Genomic DNA, 16,981 nt, shown 5'->3' with positions numbered 1-16,981 from the left:
TAATTTGAAATAATTTCTTCAAGCATAGGTTCTGTTCCCCTTACTCCCCTCTGGCCTGAGTTAGTAGGAGATAGAATGAGATGCATTCATATTTAGCCAAAACAGGTGCAATAGCCCAAACCACAAGTGGTTTTTAAAGTTCTTTTTGTGTGTTTAGGAATATGCTGAACCAAAGGGATCAAAAAGTAGAAGTAGTCAAGGTAGAGTTTTATTAAATGCAATTTACTTGAATATTTATGTCATACTTCAATAATATATTTAAATGCAATTAAGAGTAGGCACATCCCATGTAAACAAGTTGTAGTAATTGTTCTTCATAGTACATTCCATCTCTAAATTCTATTATTTTAATAATTTTGTGAATTCTCAGATAATCTTGCTAGCAATGGACACCAGGAAATAGTGGAATTGGGGTACTTTATTTTTTCATCTCTTTCCTGAAAGAGAAATCTACTATTTCATAAAGCTCTTCTGAAGGGAAGTATCTCATTTAATTTTTAATATACATCCCCAAGTGTTTAATACACTGATCTGCATACTTTTAGTTTTGGACTGAAGACAGCAATGGCTGTGGTACTTTTGAAACTACAGAACATTTTCTTTCAGTCTTCACATACTGAAAAAGTCTTTTCTACACCAAAAGCTATTGAATTTGTGAATATATAATAAGGACATCTAACAGTCTCCCTTTACATTTAAAGTGTTTTATTCTAATCCAATATTAGCCACATAAATTGATAAAAAGGCCACTTTCTAAAGAAGACTTTATTAAACTTCTGTCACATCCTATAATGTTACTTATGCATTATCCTATTCTGTATTTTCTTTCCTGGAAAACTATAGTATACGAATGGTATCTTTTCTCTCTAAATAAACAAAAAGTGAAGAACTTGGGATTTCACAACTGAAACTGAAACTGAAAAATAGTGTCAAAGACTTCCATTTCTAAGGGGAATAGTGTTTTAGAACAATATTAAGCAGACTCATAGACTAACTCTTCCTGAGTTGTACATTGAAGACTATTTTCCAAATCTCTGTACTTCAATTTAGCAGCTTTGCATACTGTTAATCCAAGACATACCAAAATCAGTTCTCCTTACACAACACCTTTCCTAATCTTTATAGTTTTAGTTACTTTTTCATCCCTCAGAATAATATCTATGTACCTGTAGGGTCTCTTCAGTAAACTGCAGAAGGATTAGGATGGATTCATTTTTGCCTTTGTATGCCAGTGTTTTGCACATAATAAGTATTGAATAAATGTTTATTGAATGACATTTGACTAAACTCAAATGGATTGTGCCCAAGCCCTTGCAAGAAAAAGAATTATTCATAGAACATACCTGAAAAAATTCTTACTTAAAGACCTTCTTGAGGGGTAATTTCCCTCAATTTAAATAAAAATTTAAAATACCAGTTCATAGATCCTAGCTTAAGAATGCTTCTTCTGCTGAATGCTTTCCAACTTATCTATATCCTTCCTAAATTCTGATCCCTAGAACAGAACACAGTATTCTAGATGTTGTTTTTCAAGGGAAAAGTACAGTGTTTTTATCATCTTGTTATCATCTGACTCTCAATGGAACATAAAATAATTTTTTTCACCATTGATTCATATGGAAATTGTAGTTCAATGATATCCTTGGATATTTTCTGTCATTTCTTTAGTCAAATCTCTCCCCACTCCCATTCTCAAGTTGCACAGTTGTCCTTTAGCCCAAATGTAGGACTTTATATTTACTGCTATTAAATTTCATCATATTAGATCTTATTCATTGCTCTGGCTGATTGATGTTTTCTTGGATTCTGACTGGATCATTCAAAGTCTTAGCTACACATTCCAGGTTCATGTCAACTACAAATGTGAAAGCATGCTTTTAAGTAAGTTACTGATAAAAAGGTTTAATGGAATAGGTTCAAAAGTCCTGTTCTATCCTGTCACCTCTCTGCAATTTTTTAATCTGTAAAATGATGGGGTAGGACCAATTGATTTCTATAGTCTGCTTAGCTCTAAATTCTAAGAAATATTCCATGGGCACTCTTTTTTTAAAAATCACATCAACATGGTTGTATATACAAAAATTTTTGGCTGACTGTAAAGCTAATATTATTTAATGTAGATTAACATAACAGTAGTAACAACCAAAGATACTACAAAAAACCATGACAGTCACAAGAATTTAATAAACAATGTCTAAATCTCTACAACATATAACTGGTTTTCATCATTTGTCCATAAGAGTACTAATAACATCAGTAAAACTTTCAGCCTAATTCTTTCCTTTTTTTCCAGACACTCTTTATACACATACACCTACCTATGAAACCAGAAGATGGGGGATTTGGCTGAATCTTCTCTTTAGTGTTCTCTTGGATTATGTCCCAGAGTTGCCAAATAAATTTAGGATGAAGAATATAAAAGGGTTGATTTGGGTTCTTTCTACGATGCTGAATATAAGGAGTGAAGAGATTATAATCTGGCTTCTTATACCACTGTGGGGAAAAAAGATCAAGGACATCAATGGCAGTAGGATTGGTATCCTATATGTATAAGTAGTATAGAAAAAGCAGCAACAATCTCATAATCAGCTGTGCAGAGCATATCTAGTACATATTCCTGGGGCAATCTAGGAAAACAGACTGAAGAAAAAAATAAGAGTTCTTAATGCAGCCTTCTGGAGCCTGTTCAGTTTACCAGGGAGAGAAAATTTCTAAGATATTAGAGAGCGGAAGATAGAAAAGGGGAAAGGAATCTCACCCAACTCATTTCTTCACTTTCTTATTCTTTGCATCAGATTTTGAACAAAGAATTACATGAATGATATACCTGTCAATTTGCCTACAGCCTCTTTGGCTGTATTCCAGAGTATCAAACTCTGTTGGAATTAGATGCTTGTTTATAATCTCCACAGGAAAGACGAAGAAACAATATGGAAGAAGAGTGAGTGAACCCTTTGTTCTTTAAAATCAAAAATTTGAGACAGTCTAGAAAAAAGATGCGGCCCTAATGTAATATTCCTAATAAAAAATCTCTAATATCTATTTGTCAACTTCTTCTCTTTACACAGTCACAATATCATCTATCTTGATAACACACAAATATCTTACTTGTATTTTCATAGTTAGTATATTATTATTGATGCTATTATTTAAGTTCATAATAACATAATTTAAATAGTACACAGAATCTCTGTGATATAATACATATAGCACAGAGTTGGGCTTTACAGATATTGCCTTATTTACTGTTATATCATTAAAATTTAGGTTCCTTGAGAAGAGGAACTGTCTCACTTTCATTTTAGTCTCCTCAGTGCTTAGTACAGTGTTTTAAGCAGTTAACAAATACTTGCTTATTAATTGATTATTTTGATCCTCTAAGTCTGAGACTTAATAGATAACATTACATAGATACAATGTTTTTCAACTTGAAGTTTTACTTAATAGATATCATTTAATCCACAGCTAAATGACACAGGTAGTATAAGCACTGTGTCTAAGCTAAGAAAACTGAGGCATAGAAGTGTAAATAAGCTGTTGCAGGGTTAAGATATGCTAGATCTTCTAACTCAAAAATCAGACCATTTTATCATTCTATCAAAGAACATAAAAATGTCTGGGAGTATTATAGACAATTATGAATGGTACATTGAGATAATAATGAAATTTGAGTGATAAAAGCATCTTCATTCCCTTGCTGATTATTTCCATTGTTCAGAGGTCCTTTAAATAGATAGATCTAGGTCAGTAGAATATAAACCCTTAAAAATGAGAAAATCTTACTTAAATTAACCCAAGTCCCAGGGTGTTTAGGACTACTTAGAAGAACATCCTGACATTTTACAGTTGAGAGGACGGTGGAATTGGAAAAAGATTAACATTTTACTAATAGACTAATAATTATTATGTATATTGTATCAGTGTAGTTACATGATCAGTACAATTCTGTTCCTCAAGCTAAAAAAAGGTTCATGTTCACTATTAATAAGATGCTATACTCTTTATACACATATACCTACCTCGGTGAATGAAAAGAAATTTGATTAAAAAATCAGACTGTTGGCTAAGCCAAGAGAAAAAACTATGGTTGGTCTTACCAAGTGAAGATTTGCCGAGTAAGGAGCAGGGTCCCAAGCCACTAAAATGACATCCTTATATAATGAACTCTCAATGAAGTGATGGTTTGGGTTGGTCAGAATCTAGAAACACAAAATACAATCAAATGGCCTCTGCAGAAACAACTTCTGAGATATTAATGTTTTCAAATGAAAATGGATAAGAATCTTATGAGATTTAATCCAGGTAGATAAAAATACTATGAATAAACCTGTTTTTTCTTTCTTGTGGGCTACATTCTAATGAACCAAGCCAATTTTGATGAGCAAATTGAATTTCCATACTCCTATCTTTTCTGCCATTTCTTTAATGACATTTGACAATGCTGTATGAGGTCTATCTCACTGCAACTTCTCAGAAAACTTAGGATTCCCCATAAATTCAAATATTCCAAGATGGAAGAAGCCTTAGAGGTCAGCCACATTGTCCAACTAATTTCATACATTAGGAAATAGAGGCACAGGTGGTTAAACAATTTGCCCAAAATTGACACTAGTAGCTAGTGGCAGAGCTAGAACTGGAAAGTCTTCTTACTTGGAGTTATTTGGATTGGCTATGTGGGAACTTCAGCTCAGTGTACCTTTTACCTTTTTAACTTTTTACCTTTGCCTCTGCCTCAAGATAAATTACTCAACAACTCTGTATCTTGATTTTTCTAATACAAATTGGAAGGCACAATATCTGCAATAGTTCTAAGAATAATTTTGTTATAAATCAATTGGATGAAGAATTTTTTTTGAAACACACAAGATGATCATTTTTATTTTCCATAGAATATTCAGTTTTATTTTTAATATTTCAAAAATAAATTATTCTCATTCAAAATTTATCTTACAGATTCATGAAATGAATTATAAACAGAATATACACTAGTCAGTATGGATTCAATTACAAATGTATATATAAACTTAAAATTATTCCAGATATCAGATACCATTATAGTATTTCATAAAATAGCAAACAACTTAAAGGCTTGGTAATGAAATGAAATCATTACACTGAACAGGTGTGTATAAAATTTTTAGTTTACACAGTAGGCAAAGTGGTTTTTTTTTTTTCTTGTTCGAATAAAAGGGACATGCTAGATATTGTATTTACCCTCTTCTATTGAAATTTTAGAATTCTAGAGTTAGAGTAGACCTCTAAGGCTATCTAATCCAGCCTCCTTATTTTACAAATAAAGGATAATTAAGACCCAGGAGACTATTTGATTTGCTTAAGGTCACAGAAGTAGCATCATAGGTAGGATTTGAATCATGATCTTCAAAATGCTATACTACACAGCTTTACATTAATGAGAAACTGGTTGTTACATTTACAATTATCTCATTATTTTATAATATTAGTGCTATGCTCCAACTCATTTTAGCTTCTGCATTTTCCTCCCTCATCCTATGTCTTCATGCTTTCTTTTATCTCTTGTTTTTCTAGGTGGCCTATGCAAATGTAATTCACCGAGTGCAATATTCTCATACGTATCCATGAAAATATTACGTTTCCCCCCACTCTCCCCTCTATATCTATTACTATTTTTTCTTCTGGAATTTTCCTTTTCTGGTCTTTTATGTACCTATCTGTCTTCTTCAAAGTTAGTTCATGAAGGCTGCCAGCATGGTGTACTGAAAGATCTCTGAATAATGAATTAGGAGGCATAACTCCTATTCTTACTACTAGTAGATAGTAGCCATGTGGCTGCTGACTACATATGGATATTAGACAAAGGTACCTAATTTCGCTAGACCTAATTTTCCTAGAAAATGGCCATTACCCCAAATGCCTTCCCACTCTAAAATTGTAGAATTTATGCCTGTCATTTATTTTTCTGCCTCCAATTATCTCATTTACTGACCCCCAATTTATTGTACTTATGGAATGCTGAGATTAGCAAACATGGATTTTATTTACACAATCCAACATACATTTGCATGCACAGACCTTACCTGGGAATTAATGATGCGCATGGTTGTTTTATTTCCAACATCTCTTTCATAACCATGTGTAGGAGCAGAATTAAACCTCAAAACTGCATCATGAGAATCTAAGGGCACATAAGTGATAAGTTTGCTTTTTTTTCCCTCTCTCTGTAAATTAACAGAATCTTGGGGAAATCGTTAGCAATGACATGAAAAGATACCCCCACCCCACTTCTTTGAAGAGATGAGAGGTCTATGAGTTTGGAACACTATATATATTTTAGGAGTTTTTTTCCCCCATATTGATTGGTTTTACTCTTTTTTCTTCCTCCTCTTTTTCTTTTTTTCTTAAAAATATTCTTTTTTATGAGAAGGCTCTCTGGGAGAAGAAAGAGAAGACACTGATGATATAAGACCAAAACATATCAATTAACATTATTTAAATTTTTTAAAATTATGTCAAATTTTCTGAATCTGAAGTGGAGTTACTGAGAATAAAATAAATTCAATTTTTTTCACATAATTGTGATGAATAACATTACTAGGAAGAATTTTCTGATAAAAGATTTTCTTATTACAAGTAGAAAAATCAACATTGCAATAGCTACTCATTCAATCACATGATCTATGGAAAGCTTTCTATGATTTTCAAATGCTTTAAATGTACTATTATATATGTTGTACTTTCATATTCTTAATTTTGAGACATCAGTTTTCATATCCTTAATTTTGAGATATTAAAGTGGTTTTGCTATTTGGATCCTCGTTGCCTTCTACCCTCTAAATCTCAATATCTGTGCAAGACTAAAAAACTTGGAAGATATAACTGATTTCATGAAGGCTGCATGGGGAAGAGCATGAATTGGTACTATAAAGTTCTTTATTATCCCTTCATGCATTGAGCAGACCAATAGCAGTCAATCATAGATTTGTATCTAGAAGAGGTCTTGGTGGTCATATTATCTAAATTTCTCATTTTTGCACATGAAAAAACTGAGAATCATAGAGACCCAGTGAATAGCTCAAAATTATAAAAAATTAATAAGAGGCAGAGTTGGTAATAAACTCAGTTAATCTAACTAACACTGTATTCTTTCTTCTGTGTCATACTTTCTCCCTCTAAAAAAGCTATAATCAGAACTTTTATTCACAGTTGACTCTGATACAAACCTATATTCCTAAAAATTTTGGAGGATCCCAAAGAACTTATGCTTATGTAAGTCATAACTATTAACATTTTACCATGTTGAAAATTAAAATGGGTTCAATTGAAAAGATTATTAGTTCATTTAAAATAACACCCATTGCACATTAAACTATTTTAATAAATTACACATTTTAATGAAAAAATGTTTTCAAAACAGGAGGAAGAGTAGCATTGTTTTACATATTTTTGCAAATCTCTTTAATGTCTGACTTCAAAGACAGGTGGGTTCTCAAATTTGCTTCTTTTTTCAATCTGTTGCAATATGTTGTTTTGGTTGGAGTATATGAAGAAAACAGCTTTATACATAATGGGAAAGAGTAATATTTTAGTAGAAAAATACAATCAGTATTATTATGAAAATAATTTTGACCTTGTGGATCACATAAAATAGATACTTAGTGAGTTTAATTATTTGCCTAATGTCAACATATTGTTAGAGGTAGGACCTAAACTCCTAATTTTCCATCTCTAAAATTGTCTCTCCACCACTATACCTCTTGGTATATCGAGTATATTGGGTTATCGAGAAATTAAACTATTCAATTCAACCTTTCCATAATTTAGTGCTTTTGAAATTGCAATTGAAACTCAAAATAAACCTGATTTTAGTGTAATACTGAAATTGACAATTCTGCCAAAAGAAAATGAAAAAGATATTGCAACAGCAGCTTTTACTAAAAGGCAAATTTATAGCTTCTTGTCTAACTTTAGGGAAGATGAAAAGGTCCACCATTATGATTTTATTCTCAAAATATCCAGCATTTACCTACTCTAGCTCAACTGGCTTGCTCTGTTATCCAATTTATGGCCCCTTTCACTTTATTTCTTTAAATTTATTTATTTTGTTTTCCCATTAATTGAATGATATGAAAAACAAATTAACAAACATTATCATTTGTTAAAGCCTTGAATATATTCAAGACATAGTGCTAGGTACTGATCTGCCTAAAAGTATGCTTCTTCATGGAAACAGAATTAAAGAAAAGAACCTGGAAACAATTTAGTGCAATGTCCTCATTTTAAGAGATTAGGAAACTGAGGTCCAGAGATAAGAAGCAATTTGAAGTCAGAATACTTAAGTCCTGGAGCCAGTTTGCCTCTCCTACTATTTCAAACTGTTTCACATATTTAAATCACCTACGGACATAGACAAGTAGAAATGTATAGATTGGAGTAAAGAGGATTTGAAATCTTTTAATAAGGGATTTTTTTCCTTTTAGAAAATTATCTATCACATTGAAACATATCTCTCATCTCTCAATAGAGAGGTGTTGGACTATAGAATGAATCATATTTTCAGAAATAATCTATATCTATTTATTTTGGATGACTATTAATTTTTTATGAAAGAGGGTTCTAAAAGGAAAAAAAGAGAGCGTGAGTGACATGGAAAGTGTAAGTAGTACTTAAAATAAGGGCACTTAGAAAACACTTTTCTTAAGTAGCTTACAAATGGGGAGTGTTTCTGAATCCATGGTAGCTTCTGAACTCCTAGTCCAGGACTAGTATCTAAATTTGAATAGCAGAGAAATAAGAATAGAGCATTTCATAGCAAAAGGCCCCTGGTTCCAGAACCTTCTGACCAGGTCCAGTATGACTGAAATTTGATGAAATTTAAGAGCACAGTATATACTTCCTCTCTCCTAGTTAGATCTGTATATATAGCTACTGCCACCAGAGAACATTCACTTTCAGTCCCAGATATTCAAATATTACCTTTTGGAGTTCTAACTAATATCTACTCCAACCATCCTAATCTCTGAAGTTGTCAATTCTATTGACATATGATGCAATTGAGAGAACACTGGCTTTAGACTCTTGATTATGTAGATTTAAATTTTGTCTCTTCTCCTTACTATCTATGTAACTATGTCACAAACCTCAAACCTCTCTGGGACTCAGAAAATGGGTAGATTGGACTATATAAAATCTCCAAGAAGCCTTCTAATTTATATCAATATTTTTTAACCCTCTCACTCATTTCTCTCAAGTTTTAGAGAGAATTGTTCTATGTGTCACTTGGTTTGAACTACACAAAAAATTCCCTTCTCAGAGTAAAAATAATCTCAGGAAATCTCATCACCATATCCTTACCTCAATTTTGGATACCCAGGATCTTCCCTCAGTCATCTCTCCTCTTCTGATTGGAGAGATGGAGAGTGAAGTACTAAACTCTTCCCAAGTTTGTTCTTTATGGAAGGTTGGGATCTGGCCTTTCAGGCTAACTCTCCATTTTCCATTTACAGCTCTGTTTAGTTTGAACTCCATAGAACTTGATTCCCCTTTACTGGGTACTTGTTGTCAATTGCCTCCCACCATTACATTCCAATTTTTTTTTTGTATGTTGTCTTCCTACATTAGATTTTAAGCTTCTTAATGGCAAAGGACCCTCCCTCCCTTGCTCCCTCCCTTTCTTCTTTCCTCCCTCCCTCTCTCCCTCCCTCCCTTCCTTTCTTCCCTCCTTCCTCCCTCCCTCCCTTTCTCCCTATCTCCCTCTCTCTCTCTCTCTCTTCCTCCCTTCTTTCCTCCCTCCCTCTCTCCCTTCCTTTCTTCCCTCCTTCCTTCCTTCTTCCCTCCCTCCTTCCCTCCCTTCCTCTCTCCCTCCCTCTCTCACTTCTTTCCTCCCTCCCTCCCTGCCTCCCTCCCTCTCTGTCTCCCTTCTTTCCTCCCTCCCTCCTTCCCTCCTTCCCTCTCTCCTTTCTTTCCTCCCTCCCTCCCTCCTTCTCTCTCTTCTTCCCTCCCTCCCTCTCTCCCTTCTTTCTTCCCTCCTTCCTTTCCTCCCTTCCTCCTTTCCTTTCTTCTTTTCTATTGTTGATGTTGGCTGGGAAGCTACCCATCATGGAAGGCATCTTTTCTCAAATTTTGTACTTAATTCCAAATAATTCCAAAAACCTGACTTGAGTTTTAACCAACTGATTTAGCAATAAATTTCTAAGGAGATTATTTTTATTTTTCCAAAATCAAATAAATAAAACCTTAAGTTTTCAGCATTTCTTCTCAGAGAAATGTTAGAGAATTTAGCTTTGTCCAAGAAAGCAATATTTAAAATAAAAGCTTTAGTTGACCATCCAATCATTTTATCTAAATAAATAAAAATGATAATCAATATTTTTGATGGATTTCGCCACCAAACTGACTCAATTGATCAGTAATTTTGCTGCCATATAAAGTTACAGAATCTTCACTATAGTGGAACATTAAGTTAAGATTATCTCTAAGGTCACTCTGAGCATGAGTCTATGATTATCTACCTTATTTCCACAAATTCAGAAAGCCCACTGGGTCAAAGTCACATGGCCAGTTAGTGATAGAGCCAGTAGATAATCAGAAATAACAGGCTCTTTTGAGTGGGGATTTACTTTTTAACTATTTATAGCTGTTTGGAATTAGAATCAGGTGAAGATGAAGAAGAAAGGGGAAAAATTTCTGATTAGAAGGGGTATATGGAAGAGAGAAATCTGAAAATATTACCTTAGTGCTTTATAGTTATGTCAATTACTAGAGCAGGAAATAGCAAAACCTTTAGTAATTTTGCCAAGAAAAAACCAAATGGGGCCACAAAGAATTGGATATGATTGAAACAATAGAACAACAATAAATATTGGAAGCTTTCTTCCCAATAAGAGTTTGAAGAAAGATGCTATCCAAACAAATTTGAAGGCAGATGCTATAAGAGTAAATAGTAGAATTTTTTAGTCTGAAATGGGAAGAAGGGAAGGATATAAAATCTGTTTTTTGGAAGAGGCAATATTTCAGTCTTGGCACATGACTACTTGAATTGATGGGGCAAGAGCACTGTACTTAGGGATCGAATCTTTTTTTTTTTTTTAAAGCAGTAATTTCTTAAGATTCCCTTCAATCCCCATTTCCACATCCAATTTTCCATATTTTTTCATGTTCTAATTCTATATATAAAAAGGTAAGTTTTTAAATAGTCAAAATGAGGAATCATACCTTTTGGTGTCTTAGATGGCAAAAAGACAATGGGAAACAATAAATTTTGAATAGAATAAGAAACAAAACAAGAACCTGGATTTGCTACTTAACATCTGTGGACAATTCACACACTCAAAAAAAAAAAAAAAAAAAACCATCTCTGAGCCTGTTTCCTTATATGTAAAATGAGGATTTGTACAAAATGTTTTTTGATCATTCCAACTTTACATTGTGATTCTATGTAAGTTCATTGCAACAAGTATTTAAATGACTGTCATATGCTAAATATTGGGAAAGGTGAAATTTTCTGGTGATTAAAGCAGAAACACAGTTAATGATGATATACTTCATAATGCGGTATGTGCATTTGATGAGATTTTTTTGGAGATGACAAATGTGAGAAATTATTTTGTTGGACTATGAATGTTTGTTTTAGAGTCTTCTTAGTTTTTTGCATGGCAAATTGGAAGAAGGACAATGCTTTTCAGACTAAAATTTTAAAAATTAAAATTAAATTAGAAAAAAAGAAAAGAATTAAAAATATTGACCACATTCAAGATGTGAAAAGCAAAATGTCCTATGATTGAAAAGTCACTAAAAGATCAAAGGTAGCTTTTTGCAGAAAGTAACATTTGAATTGAGCTTTAAAGGATAGGTAAGAATTCAAAGTGTGGGTCTACTACTAAAACATAGATGGCAAGAGTCACCATAAATTTTGGCCAGAAGGTGTTGAAATTTCCAGTTATACCAAAGATCTGCTTGACTTAGCCTACCTGCATTGAGAAAATCTTAGCTCCTTGAAACAATAAAATAAAGAATTCAACAGTAATGAGGAGAACGGGGGAAATTAGAGGAAAAGGGACTAGGAGAAATTAAGTCATAGAAGTTCAGAGAAAAGTTAGAAAGAAATCTCACATACCAGTTAATAATTCATGCAAAACTAGATTTCATTTTCTGCTATATATTGTGTGTAACAACTTAGAAGCATAGATTTTAAGCTGAAAGGGACTTTGGAGGCCATGTAGTTTAACCAACCTTTTGTGCAGTTGAGGAAAATGAGGTTGAGATGTTATGTGATTCCCTCAGGGTTATATATAACAATAAGAGATGGTACCAGAATCTGAAATTTCAGATATTAAAACTTAAAATTCAGGACTTATTCTGTTGGATCACACCATTTCTCTCCTTTTTAGGCTATAGGCTACAATATCATCCCAATAAAAACTGAATGACACTGGCATTTCTTTTTTTTACAAGATCTGTGATTTCTTCAATGTAGAGAGCTCTGCTGCTATGGAACTTGCTCCAATGATCTACATTTTCTGCAACTGATATTTTAAAGCACTTTGTGCTTTACAAAGAAATCCCAATCTATTAATTAGCCTTTAAAATTCATAATTTCCCTGGGAGGAAAAGTAGGATGGGTGTAGTTATTTTCAAATGACAGAGAAAAGATCAGAAATTCAGAAAGGGATTTATTCAAGATGAACCAGCTAGCAGGATGCAGAGGGAAGAGAAAAGGACTGACTTCCTCTTTCCTATTTCCATGGTTATTTCTACTTTCTCCCAATTCTTCCACAATAGGTTGATTTACATGCCTTTATATTATGATATCAAACCATTCCCTAATTGTGGGAATCCCCCTCTTGTACTTGTCCCACAGGTGGCGATTTAAATTTTATTTTTAAAGATTAAATTAAAAAACTTAAATATCATTTTTCCAGCTAAAACTTTAAGACTGAGCAATAATCTGCTTCACTCCTTTATAATTCCTTTCTTCTGGAGTAGGTAAGGTGCTAACAAATGATTACTGTTTATATGTTATGGAGGAAAATAACATCTTATGACACCAGGAAAAAATTTCCATGTTGCCAAAACAGTTCTGTTTGCTTTAAAAATAACTTACTCTTCAAGTTAATTGTGTTTGTAACAACTACACTATTTTCCTTTCAAAAACAATTACAATGTATGACTCAGTTTGGAAGGGGAAAAAAAACAAAACAAAAACTTTTGGGTTTTATCCCTAGAGTAAAAAACACAAGAGGGAGCTAAAGGGCAACCAATAAAGAACTTCATTTATAAATGGGTTTCATCTTAGGAGATAGTGGAACTTTTAGTCTTTTTTTTTTTTTTTCTTTTAAGATTCCCTTAGTATGGTTTCAGTATATTAGAAGCTTCTCTATAGACTGGACTGGCAGATGCTGGTACTAGTTCTGCCATCAATATATTATATGATCATGACCTTGGGGAACTTCTGTTTCTCAATTACCCAGCCTCCAACCTTAGCTTTCGAATAGAGAACATCAAATCTGATTCCCTCATCCCTACCTACTTCCTGGAGGGAGGTTATAAAATTGATTTCGACTATATAGTCCAAGGGACTGAGTTCTTTGGAGGAAAGGACTACATAAATACTGAGTTTTATGGCTATTATTAAATTCTATCAGTGTTTGGGGTGAGGAAGAGAAAGAAATTCTAGCCTCTAATACAGATGAACAGATGTTGACTAACAGAAACAAAGACCTCCCTGTATCTATAAATTTAATTAAGTTGCTAATAAGTATGCACATATATTATATGCATATATGAAAGGGAATTGGAAAGGAGGGGGCTGACTAGTATAGAAAATTTTTAGAAAGATTTATTTGAAGGAAACTTAAATATATGCACATACATAACAGAATTTCAAAAGAATAATTTAAGTAAAATGCTATATAAAAGTAGTAATAAGAGCACTGGAAGCTAAATGGTACAGTGGGTAGAGTGCTGAGCTTGAAGTGCTGAGTTCAAATCTGGCTTCTCACACTTACTAATACTTGACTCTGGGCAAGTCATTTAACGCTGATTGCCTCAGTTTCCTTATCTGTAAAATGAGGTGGAGAAGGAAATGGTAAACTACTCCAGCATCTTTGCCAAGAAAACCCCAACCACAGTTACAAAGTGTCAGAAACAACTGAAATGAGAGAACAACAAAAGTAATAATAGCTTACTTGTACAGCACTTTAGAAATCACAAAGCACTTTCCTCAAAAAAAAAAAAAACCCTCTATGGATGGTTATTCCCATTTATAGAAAACAAAACAAAGACCCCACAAATTAAACTGACTTGCTCATATTTATATTATTAATTACTGACAGAGTTAGGATTAAAACCTCTTTACAGGCTCTAAGGCCAATGTACCAAAAGTGAGATAAAATTCAACATGTTTTTATCCCTCCATGATCCACTCAATTTTCTCTCTTCCAAATTCTGACTAGAGAATAGACTGTAGAGATGCAGTGGAACATAATGGAAATAAATGGAGTCAAAAGGTAAGGATTGGAGACTTGGTTTTGTTATAATAATTTTTATGAGGTTAATACTAGATATATGATTTCACTCAACTAGTAAACTCCCAAATATGGAAACTCCTTTCAGTACACTTCAGCTATTTCTTTACAATTTAAAGCCTTTAAAGCCTTTTCCCCCCCTACACTTAGGCCCTACAGTACCAGGATGTTAAGAGAATTTGCCTAGGGACATACAGTCCAGATGTGAAACATGAACTTAAGTTATCTTGAAGTTAGTTCTCTTTCCAAAGGTCCATGTTGCTTATCAATATTTTTGTCTCAGGGTCAAAATTTCACTTCTCTGGTTCTTTAGTTCCTTCTTGCCTAAAATATAACTTTGCTTAGATTGCCTTACAAATTCCCCCATAATATACCATAAAATGTGATTTCCTGATTCAGAGGTCAGTTGTAAAATGCAAAACTAACTTGGAAAAAATAATTTCAAATATGAACAGTAATGAACATGTTGACTTTAGAATATAACACCCAAATTTCTATTTTTTCATTATTGTTAATCATGAAATGAAAGAAAGAATGATGGGGTTGATTTTAGCCCTCCAAAATTCCAAATCACTGGTTATTTTCTGAAAGAAAAAAAAAATAACTGAAGCTACCCTGACCTAATTTTATTTAGAAGGATATATACCAGAACATGGAAGAAACCTTTCTTTTTAACCTATCGAATTCTAGCATAGAAATACAGGGGTGCCATTCTTTGGACCTGACCTTCTGGTCAAATCAGAAAGGTAGGAAAAAGGCACTCACTTCTTTCTTTATTTGACTCTGACACCTACAAATGAATGTGCCATTTGGTTCAATTGCAATATATGAATTGGTTTTACTATACTGCCGAGTGTTGTTGAAATGGACTAAATGTAGGTGTTTTAGCACAAGACTTAGGCTAAGAGGAAAATTCTCTGATTGCCCTAAACCATGGTTATGATTACCTGAAAGGCACTGGGCAGAGTGGTGGATGGTGTGTCGAATTTAAAGACAAGAAAACCCAAGTTCAAATTCCCCTTTAGGTACTTTTTATCTGTATGATTACTAAGCCAAGTTACTCTCAGCCTCAGTTTCCTCATCTGTAAAACAGAGATGATAATAATAGTATCTATCTCATAGGCTTGTTTTGAAAATCAAATGAGATAATATATTTATAGTGCTTTGCAAACTTTAAGGCTATTGGTGCTAGGGCTATATTGGTGCTTACTTCATTAAGACATAGTTTCCCTCAGTTATAGAAAGTACACCCAGATTCAGAGCCTACAGTGAATCATTGTAAGAAATAAGAATAAGAATTAAGAATCATTAGGAAATCACCTTACTGTGTGCCTTTTGGTGTGTATCTTAGGGAAATCAGAAAAAACAGCTATGCTACTCAGCTCACCCAGAGAAAAGTCATAATATTCTACTTAAAGACTTGTTGTGAGAAGAGTTCTCTATATGAAAATAAGACCCCAAAATGTCTCACATTGCATCAGTTACCAAAGACCATCGATTCCATCTCTGTAACACCAATCCCAATTGTCCACTTCTATTTCCACTAACAGCACTTTAGTACTTTTCCCTATTACTCTTAACAGGTTTTTCCTATCTCTATCCCATTTCTGACAAATATTTCTTATATCTAAATCTAGCCAAGTCATTCCTTTGCTCAAAAATCTTCAGTAACTTCCTATTGTCTCTTTGCACCTACCTTCTAAAACTTTCCACAATCTGGAACTGCAGTACTTTTTCAGTATGAGGTTACCTTCACATTTTCTATGTTCTAGCCAAACAAGATTACTCACCATATTTACTAACCCCAACTTCTACCTTATGATACGCCCTCTGATCTTTCCATCTTTGCACCCATGCTTACATTGTTCCTTATACCTGTAACATAATTTCTTTTCTTTTCATAGGCCATTGAATTCCTACCCATCTCTTAAAGTCTAAATCAAATAATACTCCTTTTCATGATGCTTCCCTCCATCTCTCCATCTTCCTGCTTTTACTTCATTCAGTATCTTATTTTTTACCCCCTTTATTATCTCATCATACAATATTTCACATCTTTATAATCTTTTTGGTGTCTTTTTCCCCTACTAGACTCTAAGCTCTAATGTCTTATTCAAACTTGATATTTCTCACAGTGGCTAGCATCCAGTACATGCTAAATAAATATTTGCTGAATGAAAGAAATAAAAACAGGTTAGGTGGCAGGTATATAATCTAATTTTCCTATTAGAATTTGAAGGGAAAAATCTGGAAAGAATGTGTGCCTGTCTGTGAATATTCAATACAATTTATAAAAGGATTGTGTTGCAAAAATCATTCAAAAGTCAATTGTTTGAAACTGTGAATTCATTTCCCCCATGGAAACAATGCTATAAATACTGACTGTTAAATTCCTGGCCCCAGCTAGCCCACAAAGGTTTATTTAACTCATGTAGCACCTATAATGAATGTGCTTTAATCATTAACCTCTGGAGTCTTTC

The 16,981-nt window shown here is 33.4% G+C and overlaps 1 protein-coding gene across 3 annotated transcripts in view; it reads right to left on the bottom strand.

The window, feature by feature from the left end:
* ST6GAL2 (ST6 beta-galactoside alpha-2,6-sialyltransferase 2) overlaps positions 1–16,981 on the bottom strand; it is a 97,618-nt gene that overhangs the window by 11,614 nt on the left and 69,023 nt on the right. For all 3 annotated transcript variants that reach the window (XM_051984299.1, XM_051984298.1, XM_051984300.1), the window contains exons 3-5: positions 6,057–6,154; positions 4,098–4,199; positions 2,319–2,493 (exon numbers count right to left, since the gene is read on the bottom strand). In XM_051984299.1, the coding sequence (XP_051840259.1) occupies positions 2,319–2,493; positions 4,098–4,199; positions 6,057–6,154 (375 nt within the window). The remainder of the gene's footprint in view (positions 1–2,318; positions 2,494–4,097; positions 4,200–6,056; positions 6,155–16,981) is intronic.

This window comes from Antechinus flavipes, chromosome 3 (assembly GCF_016432865.1).
Source record: "Antechinus flavipes isolate AdamAnt ecotype Samford, QLD, Australia chromosome 3, AdamAnt_v2, whole genome shotgun sequence".
NCBI classification, from domain to species: domain Eukaryota; kingdom Metazoa; phylum Chordata; class Mammalia; order Dasyuromorphia; family Dasyuridae; genus Antechinus; species Antechinus flavipes.
Note: the sequence above shows the minus strand (reverse complement) of the source record. Positions and strands in the feature narration are given on the sequence as shown.